The sequence below is a fragment of the Musca domestica genome, unplaced genomic scaffold, assembly GCF_030504385.1.
Source record: "Musca domestica strain aabys unplaced genomic scaffold, Musca_domestica.polishedcontigs.V.1.1 37, whole genome shotgun sequence".
Taxonomy (NCBI): Eukaryota; Metazoa; Arthropoda; class Insecta; order Diptera; family Muscidae; genus Musca; species Musca domestica.
The window spans coordinates 8,628,749-8,648,309 of NW_026712321.1; the positions used below are offsets into that span (position 1 = coordinate 8,628,749).

Here is a 19,561-nt window from a genome sequence, read left to right on the forward strand (position 1 = left end):
TGAGAAGAGCAACTGAGCTCTGCCATGAGAAGAGCACCTGAGCCTTTCTATGAGAAGAGCAACTGAGCTCTTCCACAGAGCTTCTGTAAAAAATCCACGGTTATAGATGGGGGTTAAAAAATAATTTTTAAAAAAATCCACGTTTATAGATGGGGATTGGAAAATTATTTTAAAAAAATCCACGTTTATAGATGGGCCTCAAAAAATTGTTTTAAAAAAATCCACGTTTATAGATGAGGATTGGAAAATTATTTAAAAAAAATCCACGTTTATAGAAGAGGATTGGAAAATTATTTTAAAAAAATCCACGTTTATAGATGAGGATTGGAAAATTATTTTAAAAAAATCCACGTTTATAGATGGGCCTCAAAAAATTGTTTTAAAAAAATCCACGTTTATAGATGAGGATTGGAAAATTATTTTAAAAAAATCCACGTTTATAGATGGGCCTCAAAAAATTGTTTTAAAAAAATCCACGTTTATAGATGGGCCTCAAAAAATTGTTTTTAAAAAATCCACGTTTATAAATGGGCCTTGAAAAATATATTTTTTTTAAATACTGCGTTTAAAGATGGACCTTAAAAATTATTTTTAAAAATCCACGTTTATAGATGGGCTTTGAAAAATTATTTTTAAAAATCCACGTTTATAGATGGGCTTTGAAAAATTATTTTTAAAAAATCCACGTTTTTAGATGGACCTTGAAAAATTATTTTTAAAAAATCAACGTTTATAGATGGGTCTTGAAAAATTATTTTTAAAAAATACACGTTTATAGATGGGCCTTGAAAAAATATTTTTTAAAAATCCACGTTTATAGATGGTCCTTGAAAAAAATATTTTTTTTTTAAATCCACGTTTACAGATGGGCTTTGAAAAAATATTTTTAAAAAATCCACGTTTATAGATGGGCCTTGAAAAATTATTTTTAAAAAATCCACGTTTATAGATGGGCCTTGGAAAATTATTTTTAAAATATCCACATTTACAGATGGGCCTTGGAAAAAATATTTTTAAAAAATCCACGTTTATAGATGGGCCTTGGAAAATTATTTTTAAAAAATCCACGTTTATAGATGGGCTTGAAAAATTATTTTCAAAAAATCCACGTTTATAGATGGGCCTTGAAAAATTATTTTCAAAAAATCCACGTTTATAGATGGGCTTTGAAAAAATATTTTTAAAAAATCCACGTTCATAGATGGGCTTTGAAAAAATTATTTTTAAAAAATCTACGTTTATAGATGGGCCTTGAAAAAATATTTTTATAAAATCCACGTTTATAGATGGGCCTTGAATAAATATTTTTGAGAAATCCACGTTTATAGATGGGCCTTGAAAAATTATTTTTAAAAAATCCACGTTTATAGATGGGCCTTGAAAAATTATTTTTAAAAATCCACGTTTATAGATGAGCCTTAAAAATTTTTTTTTAAAAATCCACATTTATGGATGAGCCTTGAAAAAAAAAATTAAAAAATCCACATTTATAGATGAGCCTTGAAAAAATATTTTTATAAAATCCACGTTTATAGATGGGCCTTGAATAAATATTTTTGAGAAATCCACGTTTATAGATGGGCCTTGAAAAATTATTTTTAAAAAATCCACGTTTATAGATGGGCCTTGAAAAATTATTTTTAAAAATCCACGTTTATAGATGGGCCTTGAAAAAATATTTTTAAAAAATCCACGTTTACAGGTGAGCTTTGAAAAATTATTTTTAAAAAATCTACGTTTACAGATGAGCTTTGAAAAATTATGTTTAAGAAATCCACGTTTATAGATGGGCCATGGAAAATTATTATATTCTGAAAAAATATTTTCCATTGGATGGTGATCAAATATTTAAAAAAACTGCCTTATATTAGCATACCTTTCTGCCTTCTCACGGACCTCCCTGAAACCATATTTCGTTTTAAGAATTTCGATCTTAAATTTCCTCGAACAAATTAATATGCAGTTGGGGTTTAATATTGAAGTTTCCCCCTTAACACTTTATGCACATCCCGATATTCGTGCCATAATTCAAACACATTAGAACTTCTTCCATGGAATTCCACTAATTTTAGCTTCACATGAAATGTCTGGGAGGAAGACATCATCATCATCATCGTCGTCGTTGTCGTCATCATTAGAATGTTGGCAAACGGAAACATTCTAACATTGAAAGGATATGCTTTTCATCCTTTATGTAGTTGCTAGTTTTGTTGTAGCTGTTGTTAGGCGGTGGAAAATATTGCGGTATAGTTTTGAACTATGGAGAACGACGACCACAAAGAAGAACCTGCCATTGACAGCTATAATTTTTGCTCCAGGCACAGCAATTAAAATTTATAAAATATAACACAAGTCTTTCAATGTATGGCGGTTTGTTTAGGGAATTCCATCATATATTCGTGTGCGCAAGGATGGGCAAAGGACACGATAGCTCGGTTGTGTGTATGTGTTAACTACCTTGCGGGATTTTGGTTTATTGTCCGTGAAACATTTGTGCTTTCCCATCGACCAAAAATGTCAGACATAAAATGTAAAGGTGCTGCGTGCCTTTCACAGCCATAATGAGGTTTCATAAGGAGAGATTGTTCGAGGGGCAGTAGAAGGGGTCCAAAAGGATTATTACGTCGGTTGAATGGTAAGTATTTGGGGGAGAGCTTTGAATAATTTATTACGACAAGACTATTGGAGATTTGAAAAGAGGAAAAACGGTTTGTCAAACTTAAGAGGACAAAATAATTATAGATCATTTGGTTGTGACTGGGTGACAATCCATCATGTAACGTGGATTTTTTACGCCCATCTATAAAAACATTTTTTCAAAGTTAAGTTCAAAGCTTTTCTAAACCAGCGAAAGGGGGGATTTTTTAAAAATATTTTTTTCTAAGTCCATCTATAAACGTTATAAAAATTATTTTTCAAAGCCTATAAATAAACGTGGATTTTATACAAATTATTTTTCAAGGCCTATCAATAAACGTTGATTTTATAAAAGTTATTTTTCAAAATCCATCTATAAACATGGATTTTATTAAAATATTTTTTCAAGACCCATCTATAAACGTGAATTTTATAAAAATTATTTTTCAAAGCCTATTAATAAACGTGGATTTTATAATAATGATTTATCAAAGCCTATCAATAAACGTGGATTTTATAAAAAATATTTTTCAATAAACGTGGATTTTATAAAAATTATTTTTCAATAAACGTGGATTTTATAAAAATATTTTTTCAAGACCCATCTATAAATGTGGATTTTATAAAAATTATTTTTCAAAGCCTATCAATAAACGTGGATTTTATAAAAATATTTTTTCAAAGTCCATCTATAAACGTGGATTTTATAAAAATATTTTTTCAAAGTCCATCTATAAACGTGGATTTTATAAAAATATTTTTTCAAAGTCCATCTATAAACGTGGATTTTATAAAAATATTTTTTCAAAGTCCATCTATGAATGTGGATTTCTTAAAAATATTTTTCAAGACCCATTTATAAACGTGGATTTTATAAAACTATTTTTTCAAAGTCCACCTATAAACGTGGATTTTATAAAAATATTTGTAGGAAGTCCATCTATAAACGTGGATTTTATTAAAATATATTTTTTCAAGACCCATCTATAAACGTGGATTTTATAAAAATATATTTTCAAGACCCATCTATAAACATAGATTTTATAAAAATCTTTTTTCAAGACCCATCTATAAACGTGGATTTAATAAAAATATTTTTTCAAGACCCATCTATAAACGTGGATTTAATAAAAATATTTTTTCGAAGTCCATCTATCAACGTGGATTTTATAAAAATATATTTTCAAGACCCATCTATAAACATAGATTTTATAAAAATCTTTTTTCAAGACCCATCTATAAACGTGGATTTTTTAAAAATTATTTTTCAAGGCCCATTTATTAACGTGGATTTTTTAAAAATAATTTTTTCAGAGTCCATCTATAAACGTGGATTTTATAAAAATATTTTTTCAAGACCCATCTAAAAACGTAAATTTTATAAAAATATTTTTTTCAAGACCCATCTAAAAACGTAAATTTTATAAAAATATTTTTTCAAGACCCATCTAAAAACGTAAATTTTATAAAAATATTTTTCAAGACCCATCTAAAAATGTGGATTTAATAAAAGTATTTTTATTAGTGTATAATCGGTTGCTTCTTTTAATTCCTTGCTTTTTATCTAAAAATTGTTCCATGTTCCTTTTAACACTTCATTTCATATCGTTTAATTCATTTTATTTAAAAAAAAAACTTTTTTCATTCCCATATTGCCACCGAGCCCCTTGAGAGAGTTTCAAAAGTTGCCTGAAAGTATGCTTTAGTTTTTGTGTGTTTATTTCCATGGCGTTTGCTTAACCCTTAACCGTTCAATGCAATCTTTTTTTTTTTGAAATACGAGAAAAATTTGCTTTCCACTGCTTTCGGAAACTAGAATAAGATATTGTAAAGCAATTGGCCTGGCAGGAAAGAACTTTCATTGATTAATAAACAATTAATAGCGAAAAATGGGGCACAAAAAAGAAATGAAATAAAAGACGAAAAAAAAGAATAAAATGTAAAGAAAATCCATTGGTAGTTTTGTAGGGCAATTTGTTGCAAATACCTGGTGAGGTGGGAGCAGAGTTTTAAGAAAACTTCGAAGAGGTGAAAGTTCATTGTGTTTTTGGTGTTGTTTTTTATTTCCGAACCAATAATTCAATTTAACAACTTTTTAAGAATAAAAAGTTTTTTTTTGGTTGATTCTGTATTTGCTAAAGATGTAAACTTTAAACAAAGTGAGAGGGGTTATGAGAGAGATCGTAAGGGGGAACCATGTAAGTTTGGTATTTTCTGAGCTACTACAGTTACAAAGAAATTCTTTATGAACTGTAAACAAAAAATGAGTAGAGCAAAAAAAAAAAAAAAAGAACTCGAATTGTTGAAAAATACAAAGTGGAAAATTGCCAATGTCCATAAGAAGATCAAATTGTTGTTTGATTATTGTTAGTTGTTATTGTTGTTGAAGAAACTGAAAAGCAAAAAGTTTTTCTTGCCAATTTCCTTTTGGACAAAAACATGTGAAGGATGTGTGTTATTTAGAAATGTGTTTTTCTAAAACTTAGAAAGTCGTAAAATCAATAAATGGGGACTTATTGTTCGGAAGTTTTGGGGGAGGGTATTTTACTTAAGATTTTCCCATGAAAACAACATTTTGGTGAAAGAAAACAAATTAAATAGGGAAATGTTTATTGAATGGCACTAAAGCTTTTGATAAAGGGAAATATAAAATTTCGAATGTTAGTTTCTCAAAAACTATATAACCTAGATATATAGTTTACTCTGGGATTTATAATGAAATTTTGTGTAGAATTATTCTTCTTTTGACACCTTTTGCCTGAAATAACATTTTATGTTACTTTCAGGTGTCAACTCTAAAAAAGGTCGAAGAAAAATTCATGAAAAAATTAGGAAATAATTTCGAATTTTATTTTTTTGGGGTAATATTGAAGCTAATATTTTCTTGATTTATAATGGCAATAGAGAATTTCTTTCTTCGGTAACCTATGGGGAAATCTGATGAAGAATAATTATTTCTTTGACACTTTCCCCAAAAATGTAAGTCTTATGGAAGATTTCGGCATAGGATTTAAACGTTTCTTATAAGCAGTAAAAAAACGTAGTCACATAATTTTCACTTTTAATATATAAATTTCGAATGTAATTTTCTTAAAAACCATTGGACATAGGTACATGGTTTATTCTGAGATTCCTAATGAAATTTTGTGTAAAATATTTTCTCTATTGGGATCTTTCGCCTAAAACGAAATTTTATGTTACTTTAAGGCCTTTAATCGAAAAGAGGCAGGGGCAAAATTGATTAAAAAATTTAGGTAATATTTTCGGGTTTTTTTCAAAATTGAAACTAATATTTTCTTGATATATAATGAAAATAGAGATTTCATTTTTTTGGTGACTTGTAGTCAAATTTGATTAGGAATAAGTTTTCTTTTGACACTTTCCCCAAAAAATAAAGTATTATGGACGATTTTGGCCTAGAATTGCAACGTGTTTAATAATCATTAAAAAAAAACGTAAACACATAATCTTCTCTTTTAATATATAGAATTCGAATGTAATTTTCATAAAACCCATTGGACCTAGATACATGGTTTATTCTGAGATTTATTACAAAATTTTGTATAGAATATTTCTTCTTTTCACACTTTTTGCCAAAAACAAAGTTTTATGTTATTTTCAGGCGTCAACTCGAAAAAAGTCAGAGGAAAAATTAATCAAAAAAAAAAAAAAAAATCGAGTTTTATTTCTTTTCTATAATATTGAAGCTAATATCTTCTTGATTTATAATGGAAATAGAGAATTTCCTTCTTCGGTAACTTTTAGTGAAATTTGATGAAGAATAATTTTCCCATTGGCCGTTTCTCCAAAAACTGAAGTATTATGCAAGATTTTGACTTAAAACTGAAAAGAGTTTAATAAGCAGAGAAAAACGTAAACACACATTTTTCTCTTTTAATATATAAATTTTGAATAAAATTTTCTTAAAAACCATTGGACCGAGATACATGGTTTATTCTGAAATTTATAGTGAAATATTGTGCAAAATATTTCTTCCATTGACACCTCTTTCCAAAACCTAAATTTTATGTTACTTCCAGGCCTTTAATCAAAAAGAGGCAGGTGAAAATTTTATCAAAAAAATTTTGGTAATAATTTCGATTTTTTTTTTGTTGGGAAATTTGATAATATTATTTTCTTGATATTCTTGAGATAAAAAAATCTGCAAGAAAGTCAAACGCCATAATTTGTTTATTTTTTAAAATTTATTGAATGAAATCAAAAATGATGGATTAGCATCACATTTTGGAATATGTTTAGGTTTGTTCGAATTGATCACCTTATGGCCTTCAAACGGCAATGAAACCGTCACACGCTGCACGAATGTTGCGGTATTTTGGCCCATTCCCAGGGAAGCGCTTGCTTGAGGTGATCGACACTTTGGTATTTTTTAGTGCCAACCTAATACGGATTGGTATCCGGAGATTTTGGTGGCCATTGTGCGATGGAAATGAAGCGAGGAACCTCATTTCGTAACCATTCTTGGGTGGCCTGTTGCTGAGTGTGGTGGTACTGAGTCCTGTTGGAATGTCCAAGGTCTGCGGCCAAAATTTTTGCGTGCCCAAGGCTTTAATACAAACTCCAGAATATTTTCGCGATAATATTCGGCATTTATTCTAATGCCACGGTCGATTAATACGAGCGGAGAGCGACCATCGGCTGTTATGGTGGCCCACAACATCATCATGGCCGGCGCTTGAGTTCTGGTGGCCAACCGAAGGTGCAAATTTCCAACTGACCTCTTTGGCAAGTAAACACGATCATTTAGTTTGTTTACAAACTGCTGGACAACGAATGTTTTCTCATCGGAGAAAACCAAATTCGGCATTTCTCCACTTTTCTTTCTGTTGCGGTGTAAGTTCTTGCACTTTTTTGAATTTCAATGGCTTTACCCCAAGCTCATTTTTCAATATTTGTAGAATGGAATATTGCAATATATTCAGCTCACGAGTCATTTTTTGGCCTCTGCGACGCGGGTATCGGTCAAGTCGTTTCTTTACTGCTGATGTTGCTGTTTTCTTCCGTCCATTTCCATGACGTCGGGCTACGCTACCAGTATCAGTATCACGGTAACGAGCGATGGTGCGAGATACAAAAGATTTATTCACATTTAAATGCTGGAGTGCTCTAACGATAGCCACTTGTGGTTTTCCAGCCAAATATAAAGAAATCACACTATCACGCTTGAATTACATCACGAATAACTTTTTTTCTGGAAAATTCTCACCAAATTGCTTTTGTAGGCTTGTAAACAATATAATGAGCTGTCACTAGAATAATTTTAACAGCTGTCGAACGAGTAGCTTAGAAATGACAGCAGGTTTTTCATCTCACCCGTTATTTGTCTTTGATGTTATCCTTCCAAAATTATGCTTTGCGGGAGATTTCTGCAAAAACTACCACAAAGTAAGGTTTTAACCCTGAAATCTGTTTTTAATATATATGGATTCCTGACGTTTAGGTAAGATTTAGCCTTTTTACATCTCTAAGAACCCATAGTAGAATTTTATGACCAATAATTTTCTAGAGTATTTTAACTTGCTAGGATCCCGTTTTAAAAGGAGCTTTAAACCATATTTTCAAAGAAGAACCAAAAAGACCCCTTTGTTGGCTCGCTTGAGGGTTAAAAATTTCCACCAAAATAATCCTTGGATTGTTGTCTGTAATATTGTCTTTGACACTATCTTTCTGAATTGATGTTTGGTAGGAGATTTTTGCACAAACTTCCATGAAGTACGATTTTAACCCTAAAATGGGGTTAAATATATACGAATTCCTGGCGTTTAGGTGATATTTAGACCTTCGATGTCTCCAGGATCTACACTAGAATTTCATGACGATTATTTTTTTTAGAATATTTTGACCTGCTAGGTTCCGGTTTAAGGCGAGTTTTTAACCATATTTTGAAGAGAAGACCAAAAAGACCCCTTTGTTGGCTCGCTTGAGTGTTAAAATTTTCAACGAAAATAATCCTTGAATTACTGTCTGTAATATTGTCTTTGACACCAACTTTCTTAATTTATGTTTGGTAGGAGATTTTTTGATTTTGCGTAAACTCCCATAAAATGCGGATTTAACCCTAAAATGGGGTTTAATATATATGGTTTAAAGTTCCTGGCGTTTAGGTGAGATTTAGACCTTCGATGTCTCCTAGGATCTACAATAGAATCTCATGACGATTATTTTTTTTAGACTATTTTCACTTGCTACGATCACGTTTAAAGGTAATTTTAAACCATATTTTCAAAGAAGGACCAAAAAGACCCCGTTGTTGGCTCGCTTGAGGGTTACAAACTTTCACCAAAATAATCCTTGGATTATTGTCAATGATATTGTATTTGACACAATCTTTCTTGATTTATGTTTTGTAGCAGATTTTCGCATAAAGTCCCATATAGGATGCCTTTAACCCTAAAATGGGGTTTTAATATATGCGAATTCCTGGCATTTAGGTAAGATTTAAACTTTCGATGTCTTCTAGGACCTATTATCGAATCTTATGGTAAACATTTTTCTAGACTATTTTCACTTGCTACGATCACGTTTATAGGTAATATTAAACCATATTTTCAAAGAAGGACCAAAAAGACCCCTTTGTTGGCCCGCTTGAGTGTTAACATTTTAGACGAAAATAATCCTTGGATTGTTGTCTGTAATATTGTCTTTGACACCATCTTTCTTAATTTATGTTTTGTAGGAGATTTTTGCGTAAACTCCCATAAAATGCGTATTTAACCCTAAAATGTGGTATAAATATATATATGAATTCCTGGCGTTTGGGTGAGATTTAGACTTTCAATGTCTTCTAGGACCTATAGTAGAATCTTATGGTAAACATTTTTCTAGACTATTTTCACTTGCTACGACCACGTTTAAAGGCAATTTTAAACCATATTTTGAAAATAGGACCAAGGAGATCCCTCTGTTTGCTCGCCTGGGGGTTAAACGTATCTACCAAAATAATCCTTCTATTGTTTTCTGTAATATTGTTTTTGACACTATCCTTCTGAATTGATGTTTGGTAGGATATTTTTAATAAACTCCCATAAAGGATGGCTTTAAACCTAAAATGGAGTTTTAATATTTGCGAATTCCTGGCGTTTGTGTAAGATTTAGAAATTTGATGTCTTCTAGGATCTATAGTAGAATTTTATGACCAATAATTTTCTAGAGTATTTTTACTTGATAGGATCCAGTTAAAATGGAGTTTTTAACTATATTGTTAAAAAAGGGCCAAAAAGATCTCTTTGAGATTTAGATTTTTGATGACTTCTGGGACCTATAGTAAAATTTTATTATTTTATTATTATTTAATTTCTAGAGTATTCTGATTTGTTACGATCCCCTTTTAGGGTAGTTTTTTTAATCCATATTTTGAAAAAAGGACCAAACAGGCCCCTTTGTTGGTTCGCTAGAGGGTTAACATTTTCCATCAGATTATTGTTCGTAATTTTCTCTGCAATATTGCTAAAGACACTGTATACCTAAAATCATCGGGTTCCAAGAAATCTTATTTCGAAAATTTCAAAAAATTTGTTAGAGAGGGGGGAACTTGCCCTCTCTATATAGGTTACGTTGCAAAACTCCGTTAAAGAAAAAAGTTTTCCTGTCTGAGGACTGTTTTGTCCTCAGTTGAAAATTCTCCTTCTGTGACATATTCTTTTGACCTCCCGTCCTTGATTGTAAATTTCGGGATTTCTTTCCTTTCTTCTTTCTTTCTTACGTTGCAAAACTCCGTTACCCGTGTCCTCTAGGTTTAGCTCTACTTTCAGGATTTGCTTGATTTTCTCTTTAATTATTGAAAAACTGCATTTTGTTGCACAGTGTTATTTAATACGACTGAATGGCGCCCAACGGTTTAAATTTCACAGTATTTTGTAAATAATTTCGAAATTTGGTACAAACATAATATAAATTCTCTCTTATTTGGCCTGTTACGAAAGAACTTTCCCAGGGTCTTCTTAAGCTATACCTTCTTCTGTTATTTTGATATTCTCTCAGAAAGAGAAAAATGTCTCTTTTGCGAGCCGATGTAGACTTATTTCAGACTTTCCCTGGAAGGTCTCTGTTGTTTTTAAGAAAAAGTTTTTTTTCGGAATATCATTCATGTCCTCTGTTGAAATTTTACTTCTACGACATTTGCTTTTGACCCCCCGGCCAGATTCTTAATTTCGAGGTTTCCTTCCCGACTCCATTTGTTGTAACATCCTTGTTCCCTCCGCTTAGTGAAAGTCTATTCTAATACCCTCATGTGTAGTGTGCCTCCCTCAAATGGTAGCTCATCTGACCTTCGTATAACCCATTTCCAATGCACTCACCTTTCATCCTGTCCCAATTTCGAATGGGACAATAACAATTTAAATGCTTCCATTTATAAGCTGTCATTTATTCTAATTCTCTTACAAATGTTCTTACAAATGTTCTCAAGCCATTATTAAGTGAGCAAGGACATTTGTGGAATAGCAAATTTTCCTCCTCTACCAAATCGTAAGAGCTTTTGTTGGCATTGGTTGGTGTTGTTGTCATTCAAAATACAACAACAATAACGACAGGAAAAGCAACGACAATATGGAAAGTCCTTAATATCATTGGGCAATAAGAAATCCTATTAAAAGGATATGCAAAAATGGACATGAGTGGATGTATGTCGGTAGGTAGGTAGATGAGTGAGTGAGTGCGAGCGAGCGGGCGAGAGAGCGTATGTGTTTGTGTAAGTGGATGGAAGAACAAATATCAAGCAAAGCGAAATGGTCAACAAAAAAAGGGACAAACGAAGTGAAATGGAAAAACTGAAGTAGAGTAGCAGAAAAAAGGAAATGATAAATCCAATAATCTTTTAAAGGGGGACATCAAGTCATGTGAAAGTAAAATGGGGGGTCTGGGGATAATAAATAGGAAACGTATGAGTGGGAAACCCCCAACATTCAATTTACTGGAAAATTTAAGATTTCTCTTCAAAGGAAGAAAATGGAAAGGTATGTGGAGGGTTTGATAACTAAATTCAAGGATTTCAAAATAAATTTTCCAAAAATGGATTTTCAAAAATGACTTTCCAAAATTGTTGCTTATCTCCCTCTCCCCACCAAGGAGTTTCCCTAAAAGACTCTGGCTCTGTGGCAAATATCATTTATAACCCCAAATCCTTGCCAGAGTTTAGATTACAATTACCACAAATCCATAAAAGCAACACAAGACTAAAGCTCGCCCCCCTCCTGCCCCTCCACCCAAATAAAAAGGTAAGGGTCAATGTTTTCTTTGGGTTACCATTTATATGTCCAAGAGATTTAATATGAACTGGAAATTGTTGTAGTATTTGTTGTTGTTGTTGTTGCTGCTGCTATTTTGTATGCCATGAAACAGTTTAGTGTGATTGGTGTTGGCGTTGTTTTTATAGCCTTTGCCATTAGTTTTGTTGTCTTCAGTTGTTGCGGAACCCAGTCACGTTTTGTTTGTTATAAACATTTTGGTAGTCATCCATTGTTCTTCGTTTAAGTTTTCCTAATTTTCTTCTCTGTTTGGCCTTCATTTAAAGAAATCCCCACCACACTTAGAGCCCAATATCATTTAACATGGCAAAAAGCTAAATCTTAAATCATTTATTTCGTTCATCCATCTAGGCATCCATCCATGCATCCCACTGGCCTGGAGATGAAAAACACAGAAGACGTCACGACCTATCCTAGAAGGAACACTATAGGGCGGATGAGAACAGTGGGGTAGGAAATACCGATAAAAACCTCAAAAAAAAAAAAAAAAACTTCGAGATCTAGAAGGCACTGAGGTCTTCACTAGAAGACCTTGAGGTCTTCACTAGAAGAGCTGGAGGTCTTCTTCGATAGAAGAGCTGAGGTCTTCTCCTAGAAGAACTGGAGGTCTTCTCATAGAGTGAGATTGAGGTCTTCTCATAGAGAGAGATTGAGGTCTTCAATAGAAGAACCTGAAGTCTTCAATAGAAGAGCTTAAGGTCTTCTTCGATAGAAGAGCTTAAAGGTCTTCTTCGATAGAAGAGCTTAAAGGTCTTCTTCGATAGAAGAGCTCAAGGTTTTCAATAGAAGAGCTTGAGGTCTTCTTCAATAGAACAGCTTGAGGTCTTCTTCAATAGAACAGCTTGAGGTCTTCTTCAATAGCAGAGCTTGAGGTCTTCTTCAATAGCAGAGCTTGAGGTCTTCTTCAATAGAAGAGCTTGAGGTCTTCTTCAATAGAAGAGCTTGAGGTCTTCTTCAATAGAAGAGCTTGAGGTCTTCTTCAATAGAAGAGCTTGAGGTCTTCTTCAATAGAAGAGCTTGAGGTCTTCTTCAATAGAAGAGCTTGAGGTCTTCTTCAATAGAAGAGCTTGATAGAAGAGCTGGCGGTCTTCTTCCATAGAAGAGCTTGAGGTCTTCTTCAATAGAAGGGTTCAAGGTCTTCTTCCATAGAAGAGCTCAAGGTCTTCTTCCATAGAAGAGCTCAAGGTCTTCGTCCATAGAAGAGCTCAAGGTCTTCGTCCATAGAAGAGCTCAAGGTCTTCGTCCATAGAAGAGCTCAAGGTCTTCGTCCATAGAAGAGCTCAAGGTCTTCTTCCATAGAAGAGCTCAAGGTCTTCTTCCATAGAAGAGCTCAAGGTCTTCTTCCATAGAAGAGCTGGCGGTCTTCTTCAATAGAAGAGCTCAAGGTTTTCTTCCATAGAAGAGCTCAAGGTCTTCTTCCATTCTTCGATAGAAGAGCTGGCGGTCTTCTTCGATAGAAGAGCTGGCGGTCTTCTTCGATAGAAGAGCTGGCGGTCTTCTTCGATAGAAGAGCTGGAGGTCTTCTTCGATAGAAGAGCTGGCGGTCTTCTTCGATAGAAGAGCTGGAGGTCTTCTTCGATAGAAGAGCTGGCGGTCTTCTTCGATAGAAGAGCTGGCGGTCTTCTTCGATAGAAGAGCTGGCGGTCTTCTTCGATAGAAGAGCTGGCGGTCTTCTTCGATAGAAGAGCTGGCGGTCTTCTTCGATAGAAGAGCTGCCGGTCTTCTTCGATAGAAGAGCTGGCGGTCTTCTTCGATAGAAGAGCTGGCGGTCTTCTTCGATAGAAGAGCTGGCGGTCTTCTTCGATAGAAGAGCTGGCGGTCTTCTTCGATAGAAGAGCTGGCGGTCTTCTTCGATAGAAGAGCTGGTGGTCTTCTTCGATAGAAGAGCTGGCGGTCTTCTTCGATAGAAGAGCTGGTGGTCTTCTTCGATAGAAGAGCTGGCGGTCTTCTTCGATAGAAGAGCTGGCGGTCTTCTTCGATAGAAGATCTGGAGGTCTTCTTCGATAGAAGAGCTGGAGGTCTTCTTCGATAGAAGAGCTGGAGGTCTTCACATAGAAGTCCGGGAGGTCTTCACATAGAAGAGCTGGTGGTCTTCTCATAGAAGACCTGGAGGTCTGCTCATAGAAGGCCTGGAGGTCTGCTCATAGAAGGCCTGGAGGTCTTCTTCGATAGAAGAGCTGGAGGTCTTCTTCGATAGAAAAGCTGGAGGTCTTCTTCGATAGAAAAGCTGGAGGTCTTCTTCGATAGAAGAGCTTGAGGTCTTCTTATAGTAGACCGTGAGGTCTTCTCATGGAAAACCTGGAGGTCTCCTCTTGGAAGACCTGGAGATCTTATCATGGAAGACCTGGAATTCTTCTTATAAAAGACCTGGAGGTCTTCTCATAGAAGACCTAGTTGTTTTCTCATAGAGACCTGAAGATCTTCTCTCTTTTTTCCATTCCTCCCACTGTCCTCCCTCACACACACACGTTTTGTACCCACACGTGTGTCCGTATGTGTGTGTGTTATTTTGTAATGATTTGTCTAGATATGCGCTACACAAATGTTACCAAGACAGATAGATGGCAAATATACAACCTCATTTTTATGACACTAAATCTTTAGACATCCACCCCCCCTCCCCCACAAATGTCTTGCCTTGACTCAAAATGGAAAATAAAATGTGGCTATAAAAAAGGGATCTTGGCAAAGGTTATACAAAACTAACAAGAAATTCCGGTTGAATTACATTAACATTCTGGCAATAAAACCCAAATAAATAAATTGACAAAATGGCAATTGAAACCTTTTTTGTTTGGCACATATATCTGCCCATTTTCAGAGGTGGATATCGGCTAAGGAGATAACTGGATTAGACAAATATTTAATTTGTTTGCAAACAGGACAAAACAGGAAGGGATACACATGAGAGAGATTATGGAGCCAAAGGATCAAAGGGCTTTTGGGAAATTACTTAAATTTAGGGCGAATAATAAAATTCAGGGAATTTGGTTATATGGGGAGGTTGCTAAATTTTTAATAAATTCAATTAGAATATTTGTTTTTTTTTTCTAAATAAAAGAAACACAAATAAATTCTATGAAAATTTACCTTATGGCGTTTCCTCTCCCGTTCGGGCACTCCATGCCAATTGAATTGCAAATTCCAATCGAAACCGCCAACGTTAACACCGCCCGAATCACGATAATGATATTCCAATGTTGTGTCGTCGATGACATCGATAACGGGACACACAACCGTCGTTGAATTTCTAGCAATGCGATCCAGCAGTGGTTCCAGCCAACCTAGAAATGCAAAAAAGAAAAAAAAAAAAAAAAAAACACAAACAAGAATAATGAGAATCGAAAGAACAAAACAAAATTAAAAATTGCCATTTCGATGTGCCGGCATCGAATTAGAAACTCATTTTCAATTCAATTCATCTGTCCATAAATTTTGTCAATTATTTCTTAGGCATAGCTGGAATTTCGAATGACCAACCAGCCAGCCAGCCAGCCAACCAGTTCAAAATGAGAGTGAAATTTAATTTTGGATTTTTTGTTTTGAAGTGTCCACAGCGAGTTAATAGAATTCGCAATAGCTTGGAATTTTTGTCCTAAATATATGTTGTCCAAAACAAGCAGGTCATGTGGGATTTGAATTTGTGTTGAGAATATTAAAAAATATCGGGATGGGGAATTAACTTTATTTTTGAAAATTTTAGAGAAGAATTTTATAGGAAGACCTATGGAAGGTATTACTTGTATTACGGACTTGTGGTACGTATTCTATGCTCAGATGATCTTTGGAAGGTCTTCTATCTTTAGAAGACCTGTATGTGTATACAACCTGTGGGAGGAATTTCCACAAAGAAGCCCTGTGGACATTATTTTATGCATTGGTGTGGAAAAATGCACCGAAACTCTTGTAGAACAATTGGGTAAAGCCTCATGTGGAACCAAGAGCCAGAAACTAAAACTCCTGCGGAACAACGAGCCAGGGGCTCCTGTGAAACATCGAGCCGAAACTCCTGTGGAACAACGAGCCATAGCTTCTGTATAAATGAATTATCGGCCACTCAACAGAATAAAGATAAAGTTCAGGTGTTACTAGGTAAAAATTATGTTAGTTGGAGTACAGCAAATTATTTGAAATTGCTAAGCCCCTGCCGAAGCCAGCCTTCCCGTAACAAACTGATCACTATATGTAACCAGCACTTCGAAGAGTATGAAAATTAATTACTCTATGCAGTATGTATCATGGAATTTTATTGACAGTGTATACTTGGCTGGTTGATCGATGCTGCCATCGTTGATATAGTCATGTGTTCGTGTTACCCTCTCAGCCATATGGTTATAGAGGGTATATAACATTTGATACGGCCAAAACGTTTCTCATCGAAATATCGGTTTTAGACCCTAGGTCTTTGAAAAAAAACCGTTTCAGGACATTTGTAGTCGATCTAGGGATTTCCGTCCATCCGTCTGTCTGACTGGTGCGCAGAGTATCCTATTTGGTTCAAACTTGGTACATCGTAATATTATTATTAAACATTGATCGAGGTCGGAGATGGGCAATATCGGTCCAAACCTTATGGTACCTTCCAAAAAAAAAAAACTGCACAGAAAGAGAAGGGATAATCCGATTTTGCAGCAACTTTGTAAATTTTAATATTTCCATTAGTGCTAGGTCAGGTGCGAAAATGAACAATATCGGTCGACCCCATGAAATACCTCCCCCACAGATGTGATAGCAGAGTCCGATTGTCTTCAAATTACACATATCACAATATTGTTATTAACCCAAGGTCTGGCACTGAGATGGAATATATTGGTCCACTCCCTCTGTTATCTCCCCCACAAAGGGTCAAAATTTTGAATACCCATGAAAGTCATAAAACTTGAAATTAACATCCGATTCCATTCAGACTTAGCATTTCTCAATATTTTCTTCGACACAAGATCTGTTGAAAATATGGTGGAGATCGGTACCTTCCCCAGAACGTGTCAAAATTTAATAACCAAAACGATCATAAAATCCGATATAAGCATCCGGTTTTCTTCATATTTCACGCATCCTAATTTTTCTACTTTCACAAGATCTGCTGTGAAGACGGAATATATCGGTTCACTCCTTCTGGTAACAACACCCCCCCCCCCCCCCCCCCCCCGCAAAGGCTCAAAATGTTGAATATCTGCGAAGCTCATAAAACGCAAAAATAACATCCGATTCCATTCAGACTTGGCATATCTCTATATTTCTATAAACACGAGGTCTGTTGTAGATGGTAGAGATCGGACCATTTCTTCTAGCATCTCCCCCAAAAAGGGTAAAAGTTTTGGATAACTAAAAGGATTATAAAATCCGAAATAAGCGCCCAACTCTCAACATGTTTCATACATCCCAATTTCTCTACTAACACAAGATCTGCTGAGTAAATGGAATATATCGGTTCACTCCTTCTGGTACCTTTCCCACAAGGAGTCAAAATTTTGAAAATCCGAGAAGCTAATAAAACACGAAAATAACATCCGATTCCATTTAGACTTGGCATATCTCTATATTTCTATCAACACGAGGTCTGTTATAAAGATGGTAGAGATCGGACCATTTCTTCTGGTATTTTTCCCAAAAAGAATCAAAGTTTTGGATAACTAAAATGATTATAAAATCAGAAATATGCACCCAACTCTCAACATGTTTCACACATCCCATTATTTCTATTAAAACAAGATCTGATGTAAACATGGAATATATCGGTCCACTCCTTCTGGTACCTCTTCCACAAAAAAAAGGTCAACATTTTAAATATCCATGAAGCTCATAAAACGAGAAATTAACATTCGATTCCATTCAAACTTGGCACATCTCAACATTTCTATCAACATAAGATCTGTTATAAAGATGATAGAGATCGGACCATTCCTTCTGGTACCTCCCCCATAACGGGTCAAAATGTTGAGTAACCCAAACGATCATAAAATCCGAAATAAGCATCCGGTTCTCTTGATATTTCACACATCCCATTATTTCTACTAACACAAGATCTGCTGCGAAGATGGAATATATCGGTGTACTCCTTCTGGAACCAATTCTTCTGGTACCTCCCCCAAAACGGGTTAAAGTTTTGGATACCTAAAATTATTATAAAATCCGGAATATGCATCCGGTTCTCTTCATATTTTACCTGTGAAGATAGAATATATCATTGTTCTCCTTCTGGTACCTTCCCCACAAAGGGTCAACATTTTGAAAATCCGCGAAGCTCATAAAACGCATAAATAACATCCGATTCCATTTAGACTTGGCATATCTCTATATTTCTATCAACACGAGGTCTGTTATAAAGATGGTAGAGATCGGACCATTTCTTCTGGTATTTTTCCCAAAAAGAATCAAAGTTTTGGATAACTAAAATGATTATAAAATCAGAAATATGCACCCAACTCTCAACATGTTTCACACATCCCATTATTTCTATTAAAACAAGATCTGATGTAAACATGGAATATATCGGTCCACTCCTTCTGGTACCTCTTCCACAAAAAAAAGGTCAACATTTTAAATATCCATGAAGCTCATAAAACGAGAAATTAACATTCGATTCCATTCAAACTTGGCACATCTCAACATTTCTATCAACATAAGATCTGTTATAAAGATGATAGAGATCGGACCATTCCTTCTGGTACCTCCCACACAAGGGTTTAAATTTTGATTAACCAAAACGATCATAAAATCCGAAATAAACATCCGGTTTTCTTCATATTTCACACATCCCAATTTTTCTACCAACACAAGATCTGCTGTGAATATAGAATATATCGGTCCACTCCTTCTGGGACCTCCACCACAAAGGGTTACAATTTCGAATATCCATGAATCTCATAAAATACGAAATTAATATCCGATTCCATTCAGACTTGGTACATCTCGATATTTCTATCAACACAGGATATATTATAACGATGGTAGAGATCGGACTATTCCTTATTGTACATCCCCAATAGAGGGTTCAAGATTTTGAAAAAATTTTGGTAATTTTTGCTAACACCAGATCAGTTGTGAATATGATGTATATCTGCGATCCCCTTCTGGTACCTCACTTGCAAAGGGTCACAATTTTCAATACTTTAATCTGTCATAACTTGCAAAACAAGACATCGATTCTTTACAACTTGCGATATCTAAATATTTCTCAAATTAAATTCAAATTTAATTGACATATCGTTTGGTAATCATAAGGGGACCTTATGATTGCACCTATGCCGCAATACATTGCGTCACCTAGCGCATCTTTACAACTACAAGAAATCTTCTAGAGAGTAGTAGCGCTACACAGGGTTCCAGGCCTATTCCACCTAGCTACCAATTGGAAGATGAGCGGTTTCTTGGTTAGGGGACTTATACCTGCTCAAAGGGCATCTTCTGTTTATTTTCGAACGAATCGAAATGTAATCAAGTGTTTCAGAACAAAAATGCAATCTGGTGGTAATCAGTTGTACATTCTAAGTCTTTCTAATTCGGTTATGCTTAAGATAATTCGGAATATTAAAATAAATAATTCGGAATATTAAATGAAATTATCCGATACATTTCGTATTTGCGGTGATTCGAAGCCGGTCTTAAACACATCACATCACCAAATATAATTTCACCGTCGAAGGCGTTTTATATTT

At 34.5% G+C, this 19,561-nt stretch overlaps 1 protein-coding gene across 2 annotated transcripts in view; it reads right to left on the minus strand.

Annotated features, from left to right (window-relative positions):
* LOC101892488 (putative polypeptide N-acetylgalactosaminyltransferase 9) overlaps window positions 1-19,561 on the minus strand; it is a 290,344-nt gene that overhangs the window by 97,115 nt on the left and 173,668 nt on the right. For both annotated transcript variants that reach the window (XM_059126100.1, XM_059126099.1), the window contains exon 7: window positions 14,994-15,187. In XM_059126100.1, the coding sequence (XP_058982083.1) occupies window positions 14,994-15,187 (194 nt within the window). The remainder of the gene's footprint in view (window positions 1-14,993; window positions 15,188-19,561) is intronic.